General features: G+C 39.2%; 1 protein-coding gene across 7 annotated transcripts; it reads right to left on the minus strand.

Moving 5' to 3' along the window:
* Positions 1-538: 538 nt before the first annotated feature.
* ppp2r3b (protein phosphatase 2, regulatory subunit B'', beta) lies at positions 539-21,188 on the minus strand. Of its 7 annotated transcripts, XM_029458393.1 has the most exons (15): positions 20,981-21,182; positions 20,096-20,486; positions 9,955-10,140; positions 9,482-9,585; positions 8,717-8,819; positions 7,314-7,388; positions 7,096-7,182; positions 6,277-6,433; positions 5,631-5,679; positions 5,424-5,513; positions 4,768-4,943; positions 3,507-3,625; positions 3,312-3,418; positions 2,532-2,575; positions 1,486-1,622 (listed from the first exon to the last, which is right to left on the minus strand). In XM_029458393.1, exons 2-14 carry the CDS (start codon positions 20,447-20,449, stop codon positions 2,557-2,559), a joined length of 1,626 nt encoding a protein of 541 aa, XP_029314253.1. In that variant the 5' UTR covers positions 20,450-20,486; positions 20,981-21,182; the 3' UTR covers positions 1,486-1,622; positions 2,532-2,556. The 7 variants fall into 7 exon arrangements, 5 of the variants coding, with proteins under 5 accessions (XP_029314250.1, XP_029314251.1, XP_029314254.1 ...); XM_029458390.1 differs by lacking the exon at positions 2,532-2,575 and having other exon boundaries at positions 539-1,622; positions 20,981-21,179; XM_029458391.1 differs by lacking the exon at positions 2,532-2,575 and having other exon boundaries at positions 539-1,622; positions 21,071-21,160.
* Between the last annotated feature and the right edge of the window lie 815 nt (positions 21,189-22,003).

The following is a 22,003-nucleotide window of genomic DNA, read 5'->3' on the forward strand; positions in this document are numbered from 1 at the left end:
GGCCACACACACACGACGATAGAATAACACTATCCTTCTTCAAATAATATCAGACTAAAGTTACGTGTATTTAATTCACAGACCACTTTCATTTGATGAGTGAATCAGTGTGTGTAAAGCTTTCCCCCGTATGCACTTCTATACTGTACCTGAATGTAACAAAGTGACATTCGGATCCAAGAATTCTTGTCGAGTACACAAAGAATTTCTTTATCGTCCTGCCTGCCACATTATTATTGCTCCTTATAGGAAGTGGTCGAGTTAAATTTAGCCAAAAAGTACTTATGTATTGTTGTACATTCATTTAAATAAAATATAATACTAGTCAAAACTAGTAGCTTTCCACAAGCTGTTATATATATATTTTTTTTAACATGTTCATTTCTATAAATGCCTTTACATTGTGTTCCACTGAATACCCATGAAGCCTATTTACAAAAAGGATAACACTTTAAGTATTTAATTTCTAACATCTGTATTGATGTTCGTGTACAGCTGCATGGTGTCTTGCATTTTACAAATCAAACAGCACAATCTGTTTTCTTTACTTTTCCATTAAAGGCTTTATTATTAATTTAAAGAAAAAGCAAAACATTTTAAAATTGGTTCCTTTTGTTCTGTCAAAGTACATAAAAAATAAGTACTTGGTAACATAGAAAAAAGAATTTGTCTAAAACACGTTTCCAAATCATTTACAACACAGCAACCACCAAATAAATATTTACAGTTATTTATAAATCCATCTCTAATAATTTAATAATAACCCCATTTCACACATATAGTAAATCTATGTCATGAGTACAGACCTGTACAAAAGTGTGTGTGTGAGCGTGTGTGTGTGTGTGTGAGTGTGTGTGAGCGCGTGTGTGTGTGTGTGCAGCAGGCTTGTTTGGCATTTACAGTAACTTTTCATTTCAACAAACAACCATTCATGAATTTACAGCCTTATGGGAAAGTTTCCGTTATGATCACTGGAATGTAACATTAGCCAATGACTTCAGATGATAATTAGTAATAATAATAATAATGGGATTTAGCTCATGTGAAAACACAATACTGATGTTCAGATGAAATAACACCCGCCCCAAACATTATTTATACAAAGCATTATGTGCACAAACACAACTTTTCCCGTGTTGTGCAAAGGTCTAAACGTGCCGCTCGTGACATCATGAAGTCAGCTGTGGTGACTTCTTTTGGCAGGTGAAATATTAAAACTTCTGGTAATGTGAGCAACCAGCTCAGACCACTTCACATTTTCCTGTCCGAATGTGTGATACTGTGTCCATTTCTCCAGCACATCTGACCCCACCAGTGCGTTCACTCCCTGTTTATTGAAGTCTGTCCTGTTACTGGGAACCGGGCCTGAACCTGCGAATCTCTGGCTTGATGCGATTCATCCACTAACACTGCTGGTTGAGCTCTGTTTCTGAGAGCGCACGGTGCTCAGCAGGCGTGTGAGAAAACGCTTCGGGGTGGAGGGTCATTCAAAGTTATCTTCATATTCATATTCTTCCAGGTCCAGGTTGCAATGTGGACTTGGGATCTCAAAGAAGTGTCTCTTTGTCAGACCCAGTTCACTGGAGATGTGCTGCCCTAAAGGGCTCAAAGGATTATCATACCTAAACAGACACATGGAGGAAAAGATCAGTAATATGGTCATTCGTGCTAGAGGATAAATAGTTTGACATTTTGAAAATATGCTCATTGGCTTTCTTGCTGAGAGTTGGAGAAGAGAAATACAACAACCAGAAGCTGCTTAGCTAAGCACAAAGACTGGAAACCAAGCCCCCAAAAATATCTCTTCCCGTAGACTAAGATATGTGAAAGAAATGTCTGTAAATCAACGTCCCAGTAAGAACTCTTAAATAGCCCTTATTTCAATCATTATGTCCGAGAAGTTGTAAAATGCACTAATAGCCTTATCCAGAGTTATTGTTCAGGCATAATGAACTGCCGGTTATGTGAATGAGAGACTGAAAAGGTGGGATTAAAGGAAACGCTGGTGCGTTGCTCTATGGGCCCGACAGATGCGGAAGATCCAGGTAATCAAACTCTTCTGTCTTCATGTGCCAGAGAGCAACTTTCATAGGAATAAACTGGACCCTAAGCTAACCGGCCGCTTCCTTCTTTATTACACAGGTATAAGAGTAGTGTTAATCATTTCTTCCAACTTTTGGCAAGAAAGCGAACAAGTGTAGTTCCCAAAAACAGACAGGAGATTTTCAACTGGAAAGAACAAAAGGAGCAACACATAAAAGGTGTGGACAGAGATGGTGTAGAGTTTTTTTTTTTCTTTTTCTGAGAAGAGGAAGGATAAAAACAGAAACTGTCTGGTTCAAAAACAGACTCCCAGCTCTGAGACATGGCCACATACACACGATACTGTGCTGTCTGACAAAACGACTATCTGCTGTCAACAGTATGCTCGGATTAGTGGGGTGAGGGAAGGAGCTAGGAGTGGGTTTAGGACTCGACTCGTGCAGAGAGGAGGAAGAGAACAGTCCCTGCTGGTGACCTGAGTTTCTTACCTGCTCTGGTTAGAAGTTTCTTTCTTTAGAAGTTGGTGGTGTTCCTAAAACCGCCACACAACATACCTGTCAACAGCCTCATCTATCACTGACTCACTCTGCAAGGGGCTCTGCAAGGGGCTCTGCTGCTGGACATAATACATGAACTCTGTACTGAACCATCGCTGTCGGACTGCACAATAGACTCTCTTAACAATGTTATTACAACTGTGCTTTTCCTGCCATGACATGTCTAAAGGTCGACCGCAAAAATAGTCAATTTTTCCACTTTTGATAACACAGCACTCATAATCATAATACATGTTTGTTATTACAATGGCTAACAAAACAATCAGGGCCTGTATTTATCAAACTTCTGAACACTGTATAGAGCCAAAGAGACACTTTAATAAAGCAGCAAACTCTTATTCACTGCAAAAGTGTAGGAATAAGCTTTTAAAAGCAACTTTAGGTGATTAACGTGATTAATCTTCAAACAGCAATAGCAAATCAGAGACAAATTACTCTTCATCTACCATATTGTTAATTCTTTAAATAAATCCCTGCAGAAAGTTCCAGTACTGCTGTCATCAAGCTCTTTTAAGATAGTCTCGCAATTAATTTAAGCACCATTTTAAGTTGAAGGAAATATAATACATCGCTTTTATTAAGAAGTAAAGAGTCAAAGTGAAGGTTTTTTTACTTCAGCCCAAAATGACAGTTTAGGCAGTTTGATAATTCGGGCCCTGGATTGTAGCTGCAGCCACGTCTAACAGACTTAAGGATTAAAGTCAGACTTACACGTCGTCGCACTGATCGTTGGCGGCCTCCTCAGCCACGAGGATGTCGTATTCCTCAGCAGCATATTTCTCCCAGTCTGAAAACTCCTGGCTGTCTGTCTCCATCTCCTTAAAAACAGGACAAGTAACGTGATCCACTTGACCTTTGACAGGAACACAAATCATGATGCAATCTCACATCTGGTGACATCCTTACCCTTATAACAGAGAAAGGGTCCTTCTGCTCGTGGTCCAGGTACTTCTCGATGTTGAAGAAAGTGTCGAAGAAGATGTGGGACAACTTGCACCTTTTAAGGTCCCGCAGAGTGATCTTACCTGGGTGTGATAAAATAGATACTTTAGACCGATGATTTATGGCATCGGTATTATTAAACTATTCGGGAGGTTTTACTACAAGGTTTTTAGTTTTTAGCTTTTAAAAGTGGCCTGAGACTTGACTGACTCCGTAAATGTCAAGTTTTCTGAGTTTACGGACAGTCAGCCGACCTCCTCTTGCAGTGTGTCGGGGTTATGGATGTGAGCCGTGTCTTTAACCATTGTCACATCGTTGTGGTTGAAAACCAAAGATATTCTATTTATAAAGATGTGAAAGTGGAAAATAATCACTTTTTCAGATTTAAAAAGCAGCAAATGTTTGAATTTTTACTGCATCAATGATATAAAACAATTGACTGTGTAGCAAAACAAAGAAACATGATTCGATCTAAGTGTTTAATCTGGATGAATTGATCTGATTTGAAACATTTTACAGATTTTGCAGGCTAACTTGTCATGCAGCTGCTTATAGAGCTCAGGGGTACTGACAGCAAAAGCCCAATCACTTCCAGAAAGATCCCAGCCTGATGTTTGGAGGCCGCCGCTAACTCATACAAAGTTTAAGGTGTCGGATTATTTAAATCAACTTTAAACCCAACAGATATCTTGTATGAGATACCTGAAACAAAGTGATGCTTCTGCTTTTGAAAGAGCAGATAAGACACAGAGAATATAGTTCTGCATTCCTCGACAGTCGAATTTCAGACTGAGTTTATGAAACTCCATCAGACTCATCTGATCTGCGTATTAAGTTGTCATCAAAATGATCTCCGAAGAATATCACATTTAATGTGACATTACATGTTACAACACACAGTTCCACTCATACAGCATACCTCCACGTCGACTATGGGACACATTCTTGCTGCGGCAATACATATCTACACTTACATGCATACCTCACCACGGACTACTGTCTTCTAAGCTGGTGGGAATTTGTTGACAGTGCTGATGACACCAACAGCTGGCATGAGTCAGTCAGTCTCATCTATAACTGTTCCCTCAACTCATGATCAATGAGCCGACCGGAAAATGTGTACGTGCGTCTGCGACTGTCACTGTTAAAAAAAAACCTGTTTGACTTTGTGGTGTGTGCGTGTGTGAACTTCAGAGAGTGTGTATAAATGTGAAAAAGGTCTGACCTTCCACTTCCGGCTTGACAAGGTCAAGCATTTGGCAGAGGCAGTCCTCGAAGGGAAGAGGCTCAATGGCCATGGTCTCCAGCTTTTGGCACTGATCCTCGTAGAAGTACTCCAGCTCGTACATGCTGAGCACCCCGTCCCCATCCAGGTCCATACAGCGGAACCAGTACTCTATACTGGACAGGCAAAGAGCAGCGAGCAGAGAAGACGTAAAGAGAACCAGCAGATGCAATCAGCGTGGCTGTGAGTCTGCATAAGGGTTATTATCGTAAATTAAAACGACAAAAAGGGAATGAAAGATATTGTCGTAGACTGAAACTAAATTAAAATTAATTTCCTTTAAGAAAAACGAAACTAAAACAATATTACAAGGTTAATTAAAAAAACGAATACAAATAAAAATGAACGTACAAACATTTCAGTTTTAGTTCTTTAGCGATTATATATCACGACCATCAACTCTCCTGACATTAAACCGCAGAATTTGAACGGACTTGACATTTGCGGAGAATGGACACGTGTCTTTGTGAGTGTTCCTCAAGATCAACAAGAAAATTGAAAAAATAATAAAATAAAAACAAATAGGAAACGCAATCTGAAAACAAACGTGAAAATTAAATCCAAAAGTAAAAAAAAAAAACCCTTGGTCTACACACCTGGTGTCAGTCCTCTTGTCCTCCTCAGAGATGAGGAACCAAACAAAGTCAGCATAACTCAGACGCCCCTCCTTGTACACTTTTCTGTCTCTGATGGAAGAAACAAAACGATTAGTAAAACCTAAAACTGTCTTATCTAAAAATGAAAGGAATTGCTCACTACTTGTGATGAGCATCCTTTAAACTCCCACTACATTCTTCACTTACCTCGTTACTGTTCCTGAGAATATTCTCTCAATCATCTTTTGGGAAATGGCTGGAAGAAATACAGCAAAAACATGATTTATAATCCAGACTGTTGGAAATAAAAACTTCTCTCTCAGTTAATGTACACTTATTCACAACACATGTAATCCATTCTCGCAGACTGTAAATCCAGACTGGCTAGCATAAACTCTTCTCTTTTCTTTTTTTATCTTGACATTGCTATAAATCCTCTGGTCATCATTTTGGCCATATAGTGGTATAAATTGTTCCAGACATTGCGTCATTCGAGCAGAGTATATATGCTGCTCTCTTATTGATCTTGTGTCTCATTTCCCCTGCCTCACTCACAGACCATCAACCAAGAACATGTGGTGTGGGGTGTGTGCGGAGGAAGTGCCCCGAGTGTGTTTGCGAGTGAGCAGAGACCAAATAACATTTATAAATGCTTTTTATTGTTACATGTAGTAACAGCCTACTGACTGTAGGCCAACAAACGCCAGGAAGGTTTAAAGGAAAGTTGTGTTCCGACAATCAGCTCTTGTATTTTGTCCTTTGCTGTTTGAACTGTGTGTGTGATTATAAGAGATACAGTTTAATTCTTGTCTGGTGTGATTTAGTGGAAGAAAAGTGAGGTGTGCCTGTGCACCTTGGTCATTGTGCTGTACCAGGTCCTTCTGGTCTATGTAGAGGTCGTGGTCAGTGTCCAACTCCCAGAACTTGCAGTAGATAACATAGAAATGTTCATAGGAGAAGAACTCTGTCAGCTGGTTCACGTCCTCTTCCTGCTCCAGCAGCGCCAAATTCTGAGACAGAAGAAAAATCAAAAGTTCAATTATTAATGGGTAATATACTCTTAATATTAGCACATTTGTGTATTGTAAAATTCCATTATATTTATAAACCGACTTCATTGTTCATTTTTAACCTACTATTGTACTGCATGTGCAAAACTATTTTCCAGTGCAATGAGGAGTTTTACCAACATTATGGATGCCCTACCTCTTAGTTTTATCTTGAAATAAAGGGGTTTTAATAATAAATAATAATAATAAGAAATTAAGCTATTACTTTGGTGAGAACAGTGATATCAAAATAGATAGAAATGATGGAAAACAAATACCAAAATTCAATTGTCCTTTGATAAAACTTACATTATTAACACAAGTTTTCTTTAGGAAAAAAGTGATTACTGTAAAATAAAAATAAAAATCACGTGTAAGCATTTTAGGTTCAGCATTAAGCATTACAATTTCTCTAAAAACTTGTAAATATGTACCTGAAGATAAATGTTTATATTGAAAGAACATTTTAATTTATGATTAAAAAATGATTTTTAAAGTATGGTGTATTTAAAACAGTCTATATTTGTAAGATGTTTAATGGACCAACAGACACTTTTAGTAACATAAAGATTAGTAAAGATGTTAGTACCAGAGGAAATACATTTGTAATTGTAGGTAAATACCTGAAGAAAGTTACTTTTCCTGAGCTCAGTACATGTGATTCTTCCGGTCCATGAACGATTCACATTGTAGAATATCCTCTGAATCACCTGAAAAACAGTTGATTGTGTTATCAACTAAATAATGCATGAGAAATACGTAATTAATGCGGTGCCATGTTAATGCATCACTTGCAATTTGGCAGTAGTAATGTGCTTTTACTGGTGTTGTGGTAGCATACCGTTGTCATGTACCGTGAGTGAAAGTCCGGTGCCTCCTTAAGAAAGGCCAGGCCTGCGTGTGTGTTCACCACATCCTGACAACATAAAGTAAAGTCAGCTCACTTTGTCTTTACTGCATGTCTGCCTCATTTCCATAACAAACACAAATGCAAAAGAACAACTCAATGACATGCTGTGCACATAACAATAACAAATACATAACTTCAGTCAAATGGCAAACCACATGTGCCTTTCTTTTTAACTAGACAGAACACATGACATTCAGAGTAGACATTTAAATGCATGCTTATTCAAACATTCAACGTTGTCAGAGTCCATCTACATCACTCATGCCATATGCTTTATACATTGTGCTATGTAAAGAAAAGGCTCCGGGCCTTGTTGGAAGAGGCCATCAAATTTAAATGTTTCTTTGAAGTCAGAAAACACTGGGTCAACCGGTTTTTCGGATGAGTTTAAGCCTTTCGGATTTGACAGCAAACTGGTGGGAGGGCGGGAGAAAAGACGTTTGCTAGTGCCTGCTCTTAACCTTCTCTCCTTCCTCATGCCACAAAGTCGAAGGGGGTGTGCTGCATTTCAAATGAACTGGAGCTATATTTTTTTGCTATGAAACTCCCCCGTGTCTTTTCTTCATTCTACCCCCTTCTCTTTCTGCTGGGGGGGAAAGAATTGTTGACATAAATGCGAAGGCGGCAATGAAATTAAAAGGCCTTATTTCAGGGCAGCCGTCGTGCCTTTTTGACTCTTGAGTGTGAGAAATTAAATCATAGAGAAACACATAAATCACAGGGCACAGGAAACAGGCGGGGACAGTCAAATCTACTCCACTGCAATCCGCCTTTCATTCATCAAAACAGTCAAAAGCGATTCGCTGAGCGGAACCATACAAATTAAACGGCGTGTGCCACAAGGCATCTCTGCTGGTATGCTAACGGTTGTTCAGTACAGCCCAGCCGCTCCTGTCAGCATGAAATGAGTCAGGTGCAGGGTGGGGCTAGTGTGGAGCACCAACAGCTTGTCAGGAGGAATGAGAATACAAACAGCCAGCACAGCAGGTTCACATGGTAACACTGACCAAATTAGACTATTCTTATAAAACAATTAGATGAATCTACGCCCATATTTCTAGGATATGTTGGTGCTATGTGTGTGTTTTACACGAGAACCATTTCCATCGTCCTTGTTTCAATTCTACTGAGCTGAGTCCTGCACCGATGGATCCTCCCCTTCACTAATACTGACTTACAGTAACATCCCTGAATTAGTTATCCGCCACATGAAAAAGCACTGCGGGATGGGCAGTCCTAAAATCAAATCCAGTTCACACCACCCAAGCCAATGCAATTTTGCCACCCTGCACTGCCAAGTCCAGCCCTCTCCCTGGGTGTGCTGCCGTCAGTACCTGCAGGAATGGAATAAAGTCGTCTTGTTCCAGGTAATTACAGCCAGGCTTGGCCAAGAGGTGCACAAATTTAGAAGCGTCGTCGTGACAGGTCTGCAGAGTCCTGGAGGAGAAAAGAGAGAACAGATGGTTGCAAGGTTACTCCCTCTTTCACTCTTATGTTCGCTCTATTCTTTTTTTATCATTCTTTCAAGAGCACAAGTTTGAAATTGTTCCCCTCAAAAGTGTAAGTGCAGGTATAATACATTCTGAAATTAGGATTCTGAATCGCCGCCTGGTGATTATAAGCGTCAAGTGTTACGGGGGAAATAATGCAAGCGTCTGTTGTGGTCTCTCATCTAAGAATGGCTCAGTCATGAGCTCAAGTCAAAGGCCAGGTCTATCCAGTTCTCTGGTGGCTCACGCATTAATACAAGAGCATGCCTATTGCATACAACAGCATTCAGCACAGAGCTAAGAGCACAGCCGCCATTACAAAAGCCCTATGGTATTCTTTTCAATTTCACACAGAAAGACACTGAATAGATGTTTTTCATTTAAAAAAATGGTATATGCCCAGCAACTATTCCCTTGTGACCATTTGTGAGGCCTTTGTGATCAATGATATCTGTTTAGAAATGAAAAGGAAAATGAAAGATAGCAGAGAGCTGCATGCAGCGTCTGTAATGTCAGCGAGTGGTCATCATTGTTCAAAAGGAGATTGCATGAGCCCTTTGGCTGTGAGTATTCGTGGTCCAGTGAGAATAAGAAGAGCCATTGTCTTACTTTCTCCACATAGCCACGAACTTGTGAACGGACACGAAGCCGGTCCTGTCGCCTCCAGACAAGTAGAACAATGGCATTTTCCAGTAGAGAGGACACTCACAGGCCTAGGGAGACAAGTAAGCAGAAGAGATGGAGCAGTGTGTGATGTGGCCATTATATATTATTATATAGAGGAGAGATGGGGGGAAAAAAACTTCCTCTTGACATCTTTAATGCAGAAAAGAACAGCACAATGACACAGTTGGGCGGGTTGACGAGCAGAGTTGCATCACTTAACGACCCTGAGGAAACCTAGCTGTCATTTCTCTCTTCACTCAGGTTCACCTTGGGCCATTCCTCAGGGAGATAGGGATAATATTTTTCGAAGCGGTTTAAAATCAGCAAACATTTGTAAAGTCAGGAGCTAAATGGCACTAATGAAAATAATTTGCTGGGTGGCAGCTGAACCTCCATGCTACAAATCACATTCTCACCTTGGCGACCTGCCCCATGTCCTCAATGGTGGCCCTTTCATTTGGGAATTGGGCAAATATTTTCTCAATTTTGGAAATGAGGCTGTCGATGTTGATGTTGGCTTGGGGCCGTCCCTTTGGGAAGTAAAACTTTGGAATGCTTTCACTCAGCGCTGTGGTGACGGGCTTCTCTGTCCTCACCTGGGCCTGAGAAAAACACACAGAAATAAACTTTAAAAAAAGAAAAATAGCCACTGATGCTAGCAAAGGCTAACATCTCACAGCTCAAGCATTCCAGCATGTGCTAAGGCTCGCCTTGACAAAAACTCTACATTGCTAGCACCACACCTCTCAACAGCCCTGAGGCATCAGGGAAGAGCTGTGACTACGCAGCTAGTAGTTATAGTTGTTAACCATTTATCCGTAATAGATAACCCTGTGTTAGTCTTTCCCCTTAATAGATTGTCAATCAGCAATAGATTTAAATTAGGATGTGTGAAGTGACATTAATATGTGTAAAACGGTTTGAATGACAGGAGTCAGGAATTTAAAGGGCTATATAGAACAAGATAATACTAGATAAGGCTGACGACATCATTTATAAATAACATCTATATATGGTAATCTAAATATAATAACAGATGTACTACTCCATTTTTATTTGAGAGACACAAGCAGGTATAACATACTTAAATAGGTGACAGGGATGACCCATCTTAGTTGAGCCATGTACATTAGTCTAAAGGGACTTTTGTTTTAATGGGAGATGAGTAGTAGTCATTACTGTCATCATCGGTCATTACTGGAACATGATCACGTTTTTGGCATCGCAATAATGTTTAAATAAGAAGTATATTTTGGTCTTCAACAGCATAATCTATGAACACAATCTTATCTCTAAAGAACATGACATATGGCAACACAAGATAACTACATATTTTGAGTTACTCGTGTTTATAGATGTTATTAACAGTTTGTTTTTATCAGTAATGTTTACAAACAGACCAATATTTCCAATTGACAGTTGAGGAAAACACAGAATGCTTAGATTTCATTTATAAGTCAAACTCTTAATGCTTTCATTTTGAAAATATATGCTTTCAAATAAATCAATAAATTCACAGTAGACATTTGAACAACTTTGAGGAAATGCACCTTACATATTATAAATACCATTGCTGATGACTCATTTAAGTTTCCCAGTAAGCCATGGCTGTGAGCAAGCATGCACAATACCATGGCCTGAGAACTGTCACACTTCAATTCAATACAGGGATTATTAATGTTATTAATACCACCTGTGCTTTTGTCTGCTATGAAAAGGCTTATTAATCAAAACAATGAGATTGTCTTTAATGGACAGCCCCAATAAAGAACTAGAAAACTGCAATGTCATGATGCATAAATGTGCTCAGAAAGATTGAGCGAGCCACATTTGGGCTGGGTTTAAACAGTCAATGACCGCCCTGGAGATAGAAGCAGGGCTGGCATGTAATGTGTGTGTGTGTGCGCGTGCGTGGGCATGTGTGTAGGGTCTGTTAGCTTTCATTTATTACAGAATAGAAAAGCTGAGCTTGATTTCTTTTTAAATTATCTTTAAAATCTTCAAATATGTCAGAGCTTGGAAACATCTCCACATGTATCTTTTAACTACTTCTGCCGAGGGCCCAACATAATAGCTTGAAGTGTCAAACCTTTGCAGTATATGCTATTAAGATTGAAATAATGCAACATTGGGTCCACGTCTTTATGTAATGATCATTTTGATTCCTAACCAGTACGATTTACTACACCAACTAAGCACAGCTGAGATACTGTGATAGATCATATTCATTGATAAAACTCACTGAGTGTCTTGCTGAGGACAATGCTGTAAATCAGTGGTTCCCAAATGTATTCCATAAGGAACCCTTATTCTACCACTGAGTAAACTGAAGACTCCTGACTGGCTTTTTTGGTGGTCAAATTCAGTGTTTTCTTCTCACTGATGCTTGGCCATTGTTCTTTTAGCTCTGGTTGTTTAAACTGCATCATTGTCTAATACAGGAAGAGGCTGTTTAGCAGAGAGTGACGGCTCTGTGAAGAGAGCTGCTTGTGTTCAGGTCTTCACTGTGCCCTTATCCTGTGAGATTTTAAAAATATCTATCTTAAATAAAAATCGAAACTTTAAAAATAACAATTAAAAAATTGTTTTATTCCTCTTAAAATCAAGAAGGCATCGCCACCCACTGTGAAGCTTTGGCGACCCCCATGGGGGTTACAACCCCAAGGTTTGGAACGACTGCTGTAGAGGACATGAATCAATTTTATACACATAAAAAGCCAGAAAAGCATTTGGACCAAAATGTATTATGGTGCACATATTAGCCACAAAACAGCTTGAGCAGAGAATGCTTCACCCTCAATCGTCATCTCATACCCAGAGACCTTACATGACTCAAAAATGTGCTAACTGGATCAGTCTCCATGGTCTTTAAATACAATCACATAAACAGACCCACAAAGGCCAAGAGATAAAAATATCATCTTGTTGTTTTTTGGTCCAAAAAGTTCTACCAATTGTTCTCCACTCTAGCTGGATTTGACAAAGTTTATATAACCATCATGTATAAACCTTAAAATTACAGAGGACAGAATAAGAAGTATAAATCTATCCATATCCATTTATACATGATGTGTCAACACTGAAATAAATTGTATTGCTGTAACCTGTCATTGGTAATCTGCTCATTTCAACCTGGTAAATGATAAATGCTGCTGATCCTCTGCTCTTCTCTGTCCTGTGTGTTGGTGTCAGGCATGGCTATAAAAGGACATAAACATCTCCAGTTGCTCTGCCCAGAACTGTCGCCTCGATCTCTCTCGCGCTTCATGCTAACCACTAGCAGAGCTCTTGAGCACAACCGCTAAGCCCCATGACATTTTGCACATTGACAATGATGTGATCTGTAAGAGGACAGCAAAGCGGCTGAGGACAACATACCACACAAGATGAAAACATCATTCAATAGTCACAGCTCACATCTCATAGTTCTCTGTTCAAAATGAAGAATAATTTGACAACTACATTGTCATATGGCACAGTAGTGTGTGGAAGCTATTTGATGAATGTTGCATAGTGAAAGTGATGTAACTTATTTGTCCTCACTTTTCCTAGCGATACAGTTGGCTCTAACAACACCTATAGTTCCTCTTTGTAAAGAATAACTGGTAACAGTGAGGATAGGTACAATTACTGTACTTTAACAGTGACCTGTAATATAGCAGATCTTTACAAACACAAACTGAATATCAAGACATGAAGCCCACAAATACTAGTCCACATTAATAGACCTGCCCACTGGCTGACAGGCCAGAAATGTGGTAGAGGGTACACTCATACAAACACCTGCCTGTCCTTGTTGGAAGGCTCTGAGCCTCTTCTTGAACCGAGAGGGCAGAACAAAGTCACAGCCTCGTGCCAGCAGGGCCAACTCCTTCCTCAGGTCAGGGTCCTGACGCAGAGACAGCTCCCTCATCCTCATCCTCGCTCCGGACAGGATGGGGAAGACATACACAAACACAACACTCAATCCAGCGTTATCCTCTTGACTCTGTACAAATCACTCAGTAGCAGCGAGCACTGTGAGCAAAAGGCAGTGGCAGCAGTGAAAGTCCTCTGTGTCCCTGTGATTGTCCTGTGTCAGAGTGAGAGCCTCCTAATGCAAGAGAGCAGCTGCTACTGTGACTCTCTCTCCCATTCCAGATCTGGTCGCACAATCTCAGCTCTGCCTGCTGCTCTGCCCCAGCCTCTACATAACATGCACATGCACATACGCACACACACTGCACAGGGTCAGGGAGCCCTTGCCTCAAAGCTGGTGGGGAGATAAGAAGCGACAGGGTGTTTGTGTGTGGGAGTCACTTACTGTATGTGTGAGATGGGAGGGGTGTGTGCAATTGATCTGCCCTTTCCAGTTTGCATTCCTCAGTGCTCATGGAAGGTTATGCAAAGAGACAGACCTGTTGTTGCAGCTTGCAGCAGCCTCAGAAGCCAATTGAAGGATGCACCTCAATACCACAATGACACAATGCTCATGTTAACCGTCTTCTCTTCTGAAAAGCTTACACACAAACCAAATACTCCAGAGAAACTTTGCTTGTGCTGAGGCCTGCAAATTGGACCCCACCTTCTTTTGGACAGTCCTTACACTAGTGGGGAAATTCAAAATAAATCCCCTGACGTGATGGAATATAATGAAAGCCACATGCTACTTCAGCTAAATCTGGCTACATCTGTCACTAAATCTGCCTGAAAGTATAAATCACAAGAACAACAGGCAGACAAAACAAACTTAACGAGACATTGGCAAATAAAGAACACAACCAAGGTATGACTGCTTGCTTAATAATAGATAACAAGAGTGTAGGTCAAATCTCCAGATGACACATACAGTAAACAAATATAAGACTTATATGCATCTAATAGTGATCTTTGTTTTGCCTTCCTCTTGCAAGCTTGGGCTGCCAGCCATTCCTCATCTTATTATAGTTGATGGGCAATAGATGTGGGCGGGGGGGGGGAGAGGGGGTTTGCACATGTCAAATTCAAAGAATTATGACCGAACCAGTCTGCGCCTATTAAAAGCACCAGTAAGCACTGTTTGAGCAATTCAGGAAACTAGATCTGGAAAACAAGCATGTGTCTTTAGTCCTCAAACAAACATCCACTTCCGGTTGCTGCTGTCCTGGGGTGATGGCAATTACATCAATTCTGCACAACATGCTGATCTAACAGCTCTGGGGTTGCCTTCACTGCACTGACTGTACACAGGGAAAGCCCAACACCTACCTGTATACGCCTGCTGATGTAAATGTTAATTAAACAGAAAAGGTAAAGAGATGTGCACATCAGTAGACAACATAAATAAACCTTAATGTTATTGTTATTTTACACAGAAAGTGAAAGCACACCCACATTATTTTTAGATGACAGGATCAAAAAGTCCACAGCTTTCCACTGGTTTCTGCTCAAACCCAGTTCCTGTTATCGTCCACACAGGACACTGCACATGCTTGATAAGCTGTTTGTGTGATGGCTTTTTCACAGTGGCAGCTTTTTGTTCATGCTCATCAATGCAAACCAAATATGGAAAAGAGCATCAAGGCCAAAATAAAACCCGGTGGATCACATGAAACTGTCAACTCACATGAAATACTGTTCTGTCCGATTTAGTGTTTGAGGAAACAAAAATAAGTGTGTTTCACAAACAGAGGTTTCACAACGCAGCAGGGATAATGATGTGTTGGTTTACATATGAGGCAACAGTCCCCTTGGTGTTTTAAAATAAAAGGCACACATGGTGTGAACAGCCGTGTGACCGGAGTAAACAACACATACACAAAATCACTCACACCTGTGTGTGTCTGAACATAAGTTTCCTACAGGATGGTATGAAGCAGGCTCCTTTTAAATAACCATAATTGACAAGCTCCAGCAAGCATTGTCACTAACCAAATCATCGTAGGGCCATTGCAGACAACATCAGCCTAAGAAGTAACTACCAGTCGACACGCTGCTAAAGTATTATGTCCACGCTCTAATGGGTCACTGTGACAAACAGAAAAACACGAGAACTCAGACTGACCCCACAATAATATGTCTAATCTGAAAATTGTTTAATCTGATTTGTACGGAAACATGTGTCCAGTCATGTTCGCTTTCTCACATAACATGAGATTATGAAACACACTGTCTGGAGTTAGGGTCTAGAGAACTCACGGCAGTCAGATGACTATTCACATGTTGTTGACATTGTATTTTACATTGAGCTTTAATGGGTGAACAGCACTGTTGTTCTAAAACTGTGATATTCAAGAGACAACATGCAGGGCAGACAAGAAACCACAGTGGAGAGAAATATTACAGAAGGGTGGGGCAAACCGATCAAAACTCCCAAGAGGGCTTTCCCAAACTGTCAATACAAGCATACACAATGTCCCAAAAATGTTCAGCTGGCTTCAGTATCTACATTACTAACACGATTGAACCAGAGACATGTACCACAGTGCATTCACACAGAGGTGACTCAAATCATCCCATGACAGTGAGCCACAACTGGTTCACAGCGCGGGTACAGAGCCGATGCTGCTGTGAAATCCAGAAAGCTCCAGCCCAATCCACCACAATCGGATGTCTGAGACAGGGATTTGGGATACATGTGAAAGTGGGCCAAAAATAAACATGATGGACTGACAACATGGTGGGCTCAGGGAAGGTCAACAAGTAGAACATGATGTGAGCAGATCAGCTGGCTTGCATAAGAGTAATAATAAATATATATATACACACACACACACACATATATATATATATATATATATATATATATATATGTGTATCTTATATATATATATATTATATATATATATATATATATATATATATGTTATTATATATATATGTGTATATATATATATATTATATATTATAATATATATATATAATATCTATCTATATAATTATATATATAATATCTACCCCATTATAATATGTGTATATATTATATATTATATATATAATATAACTATAATATATATATATATATAGCTATCTCTATCCATATATTATTATATACACCCAATATATATATATATATACATATACATATTATATATATTATGGATAGGTATATATATATATATGTGTATATGTGTGTGTGTTTATATATCTATACTTATATATATATATAATGTATATAGATATAATTATACACTATATATATATATATGTATAATATTTATATATATATCTGTATATGTATTATATACTATATATATATATATATATATATATATATCTACATAATATCCCTCCCCCTCTCTCTCTCTCTCTCGCCTCTATATCTCTCTCTCTCTATATCTCATCTCTCTCCCTCCCTCTCTCTCTACTCCTCTCTCTCTCTCTCTCTATATCTATATTAAGTATATATATATATATTATATATATATATATATAATATATATATATATACACACACATATATATATATATATACATATACATATATATATATACATATATACACATTACATATATATACATATATATATATAAATATATACAGGACTTGTGGAAACAGTTTAACACCTGGTTCTCTCTGACAGGTCCGACTGATAACGTGACCCCAGACCCCTGCTTCAAATAGCTTCAATGTTGCTGAGCCCAAGCAAGCATGTTATAAAAATACATCTCGCGAAATAACCTGTGATCCTAAATGCAGACGCTGAGAAAAAGAAAGTAAATTCCTTTCTACTGATCTATATTACTAAAACTATTGATTGTCTCTGTGTGTGTGACCTATTGCACTCATAACACAGAGGAAATTGTATGTGTTGAGCAGAGCTTCGCAGCAGAACTGTAAGCCAAGCACTTCACAGGAAGGCATCTACTGTACATAGCGTAAATAAATAATGTATGACCACATAATCCGACAATGAGCAGCATCTAATAGAAGTTGTTTCAGGGTGAATTACAGAGAGGATAAATTTGCTGCCACGCCTTATCTTACTGGCAGAGTTCTGGGTATATAATGCCAACACAAGGGAACCAAGGCTATCTATATCGGTGTCTGATGTCAAAGTCAGACCAGCTGTTCCAGGCTGCATCAGTGTGACATAAATTGAATTTTTGAGTAATCCTTTGAAGAATCCATCTGTATGCAGGAATTCATTTTGTTGTCTTAAAATAGAAGTATTACTTTATACAACCTCACAATCCCTTTAATATTGAGTGACACAGCGTGGCCACATACCATGACACATCACAGAAGAGTACACAAACTGTCCAGCAGTTGTTTGTATTAATCTGGGTGAGAGGGTGGTATTAGGGGCCAAAGGTCACTGGGAGGAAAGAGACATGGATGTGAAAATCAAAAGGCCATCTGTCAAACCTGTTAGTGCTTCACCATAAGGACTCTTATTAAAAAAGACAAGTTGGAAAGAGAGAGCGCTTGGTAATAAAGATTCAAAGCCAACTAATCACTCTTGTGAGAAACACTATGATCTGAAACCCACAAAGGAGACCAGCAGGCTGCGGCAATGCTTTTTTCATCTCCTCCTGTGTTCAGGCTGTTTTAGCAATGAAACATTTCTCATTGGGCCACATATAGGCCTTGCTATGACCATGATTTGTCTGAAAAGCATGGAAGATTAAGCATGATTATGATGATCAGTCTTTACTTCTATTTTACTAGTTGGTTAAAATTATATATGCTTTATTAGAATTCTATGACATTTGCTGTCGTCATGAAGCTGTGAAAATCTGATCATGGGAGTTATGCAAACTGGTATTCTTTATTTGTTGACTCTTGGTAGTAGCAGTGTTTAAAAATGTATTGTGCATCTGGTTTATATTGATTTGTGGTCACTTGTAAACCTATGGGTATAGTTATATGCAATACACAATGATAATAATAAAAAAACATCATCTTCAAAACACAATTGCTTTGCTCTGAGTCTAGCACTAGGTTTAGTTCTCCAGCCCTGGTGTTTCAGTAAGAGAGAGAACAGATGTCTCACCAGTGAGCACTTGAACGCCTCCTTATACCGGTCTTTAGCATGTCAACAGAAAGTAAACAACATGTACAAGGCGAAGTCTCTAAGAGACTGTGCTTCCAGCTGTTTGGCTGTCACCACATTCACTATGTTCACAACTTCTCATCTCCACAGAGACAAAACATTTAACTGCTTTGTGTGGCTTGATTTCTTATATAAAATCGAAGCCGCCCAAAGTAAAAAACCCCATTAACGTCTGGAGACATAGTAAGATCTGCAACACACAGGCTGAAAGGAGTAACGAGAGTGCCAGGGATAGGCTAGGTTCAGACACTCCCACCTCTCATACCACACTAACTCCCATGACGAGGCCTGAACAGTTGGAAAGTATTTGACTAATAATCACAACATATGCCTACAGACAAGGAGGCTCCACCGTGATAGTGCAGAGAGGAGCCCTCCAATGCCTTTGATCCTGTAGGCTACTCAGCAGCCTCTTGTGGCCAGCCCAGGGAAATAAAGACTTCAGAGCATACATTAGGGCTTTGAGTTTGAGACATTTGAAATTTGTAAACATTCAGGATGGATTAAATAAATAAATTAAAGCCCCTAAGAGTAAGATATGAAAAATGTCCAACTTTGGAAGAAAGACACTGCAGCAGACGGCTACGGTGTTTGCAAACAACCTGGAAGATGCCAATAGAAAATAGATTAACCATAAACTCAGTAACCCAATCCAGGTAGGAAGGCGCACTTCTTAGGAAACCCATGAAAGGATAACCTGAAACAACGGCTACATTTTAGGCCTTTTCACAGCATAATTTTGACCTGTCATAATAGGAAAAGCACAGGTGTTACTAATAACAATAATGTTATTGTATTAACATATCTCAGTAAGCCATGACAGTGTGACATCATGCACACTATCAGGACGCGGAAAAAGAAGCAGCTAGATGTAATTTTTATTACATTTATTATTTAGACCACTGCTTTTTGAACTGTAACTGTGGAAAAGGCCTAATGGCAAGGTGTTTGTGCAACCTTGTTCATAAAAAAATTATCTATCCCCCACTTCTACCTGCACCTTAAATTTTACTGCTAATAATGGCTGCAAAAAAAGACAAGGCTGATTGATTTTTGCAATGAACAATTAAATAAATAGCTCTCACATAGCAGGGCTCCAATGTCCACTTATTTAATACACCTAAGTGCTGTTTCGAGCAAAACTGCTTTTTATCAGACATGCAAGCTAAATATGTATTTGTTTATTTTATGATCTGCTCACTTTTGGCTCAGTGCCTACCCTCTTTGGTTTGGATGTGTATGCATACTCCTACTCCAATTGATTTTGCAACACACCCTTAAGTCAAAGGTATCTCAAATGGCTCCAAAGAGAAGGCTGAAACTGCAGGACACACCTTGTTTTATTATAAAAAAAGCAACCTTGGATGAAAGCCCTGTGACCTAATGTCGTAAACGCATTTGAATCTTGCTTAAACCTGTAAAACTGTTTCACAACAGTTTGAATAAGAGGTTTGAATTATGGGCTGCATAATTACAGTAATCTAATGACAACAATTTAAATGTTGCTCAACCTTTTAATTTACTGTTTCAGTCGATAACTTGCCTTTTTTGTGCTGACAGACCTCCGTAGTACTCTGCCATTGGGTCCGGTCATCCTGGTGTTACTGCTACTGCCAGAAGGTAGTGTACTGGCAGATGGGGGGCTGGAGGGAGTACCAAGGGGAGCGGGCTTCTTCTCTGCCAGGTTTCTTTGGGATACCACATTGTTGTTTTCATTGAAGGTCAATGATCTCTTATCCTGGGCGTCCCCACTACTCATATCAATGTGTTGTCCACTTTTGATTAGGTCAAGATAATCTTTGAGTAGTGATTGTGTTGCAGTATCACTCAACCAGTTGAGAAATAGCTCGTCCACCTTCATCTTAAGAACTGGCTGGAGGACTTGTGGTGAGGGCATTTTGCAGGATATTGTTTATTGGCTCTGACAAACGTACCTGTGTAGAAACAAGAGTAACATTAACATCACAGCACAACACTCTGGTACTGCATTTACAGCACAACCATAATGAATTCAGCAACATTGTATAACCAAGTTATTATAAATGCAGTGACAGAAAATAACACTTGCAATGGCTTGGTGTCAGCCGTCCTTGCTTTGAGTACACACCAAAACACTCGCTAACGTTATTGAATTTTAGCGCGAACAGTCAATGAGTTTTTAGCCTACAGGCAAAAGTATACGTGAACCCATATTGACCCCGGTAACGTTAGCTATTATTTTGAACTCCATTATACGAAATACAGATACTTAAAGCCAGTATTTACTTAACTAGCGTCACTTGAAGCTGCTAGACTATTTATGAAATATAAGCTAGAGTCAAGTTAGTAAAGTTGGTTTTAGCTAATTCTAGGAGAAGCAGGCAACAACAGTTTGTTAGCTACTATAGCTTTAGCAAGCTAACATTAGACGGCTAAATACGATACCAACCTTGGAATGATTGCACAGTAGAGCCAAATGCGTTGATATGACTCTACACTACTTCCTCCATAAGCAAAGCTGTTGCACACGTCTGTTTACCTGTCAATTACAAACGCAACACTGCACCTCCGGTGTTCATTTTGCTGAGCAAAAGCAGAGCACACAAGCCCTACTTCTCAAGCTCTCGTTCCCCTGGTAACCACCAAGTGTTAACGCGAGACCTTACTGAGGGTGAGAGTTCATCCCACCATCAACAGGAAAATGTACTTTTACCGCTCACCTGTTAATAGTCTGCTTCATTGCTCGCTGTGTTGTGTACACATATATTTCTCCACGCAATTATTATTTCTACTGCTACTGTTTTCCTTATTATAAGCCCCAGTACAGTAGTAAAACAAGTATTCAGAGCGTAGCAATATTGTGGTTTGAAATAGGCCTACTCCATTTCAAGGTCTGCATCTATAAGTAAAAGTTGGTAAGTATTATAAGTGAAATATTTTTTGAGTATATAAAATACTAATATCCTCATTCTCTTTGTCTTTTGTCTTTCTGTCATACCATTTGTAAGGGCCTATGTTTATTGTGTATCTTTTAATTGTTTATTTATTTACTATATTTTCCTTTCTCTGCTTTCTAAATTTAAAGCGCGACTTTCAGCAGGACAAAGTACCCTTTAAAATACATAATTGCTTGTAGATGGGACTAGTGGGGTTGAGGGATGATTTGGACAAGATTGCACGTTGTTCTCTTCTATCATAGAAGTGCTCTATTAAATTGACACATTTGCTGTGCACTCTTAAATTTCCTGTGTATATTTTGTTTACTTTTTAAAAATTCAATAAAACTATTAGACTACACCATTGCACCATTCCTGTTTTGCAGCGACATTTCAAAAAACAAAATAGATGGATTTTTCGCGTTTTTTGCATCACTCTATAAGAATAGTGACATGTTTTTTTATATTTTGGGGGGGGCTTTTCCCCTTTTATTATTCAGTACAGATGAAGATAGATGAAGATAGACATACTACCT

This window comes from Cottoperca gobio, chromosome 21, assembly GCF_900634415.1.
Source record: "Cottoperca gobio chromosome 21, fCotGob3.1, whole genome shotgun sequence".
Classification (NCBI taxonomy): Eukaryota; Metazoa; Chordata; class Actinopteri; order Perciformes; family Bovichtidae; genus Cottoperca; species Cottoperca gobio.

What these genes read in the sequence shown, in the direction of transcription:
- ppp2r3b (XM_029458390.1), bottom strand. Translation starts at nt 20,449, where the DNA reads ATGCCCTCACCACAAGTCCTCCAGCCAGTTCTTAAGATGAAGGTGGAC. An exon ending in TTCGTGGCTATGTGGAGAAA is followed by an intron (nt 8,820 to 9,481) that starts GTAAGACAATGG and finishes TTTCTCCTCCAG; the next exon opens with GACTCTGCAGACCTGTCACG. An exon ending in AACGATCAGTGCGACGACGT is followed by an intron (nt 1,623 to 3,311) that starts GTAAGTCTGACT and finishes GTGTCTGTTTAG; the next exon opens with GTATGATAATCCTTTGAGCC.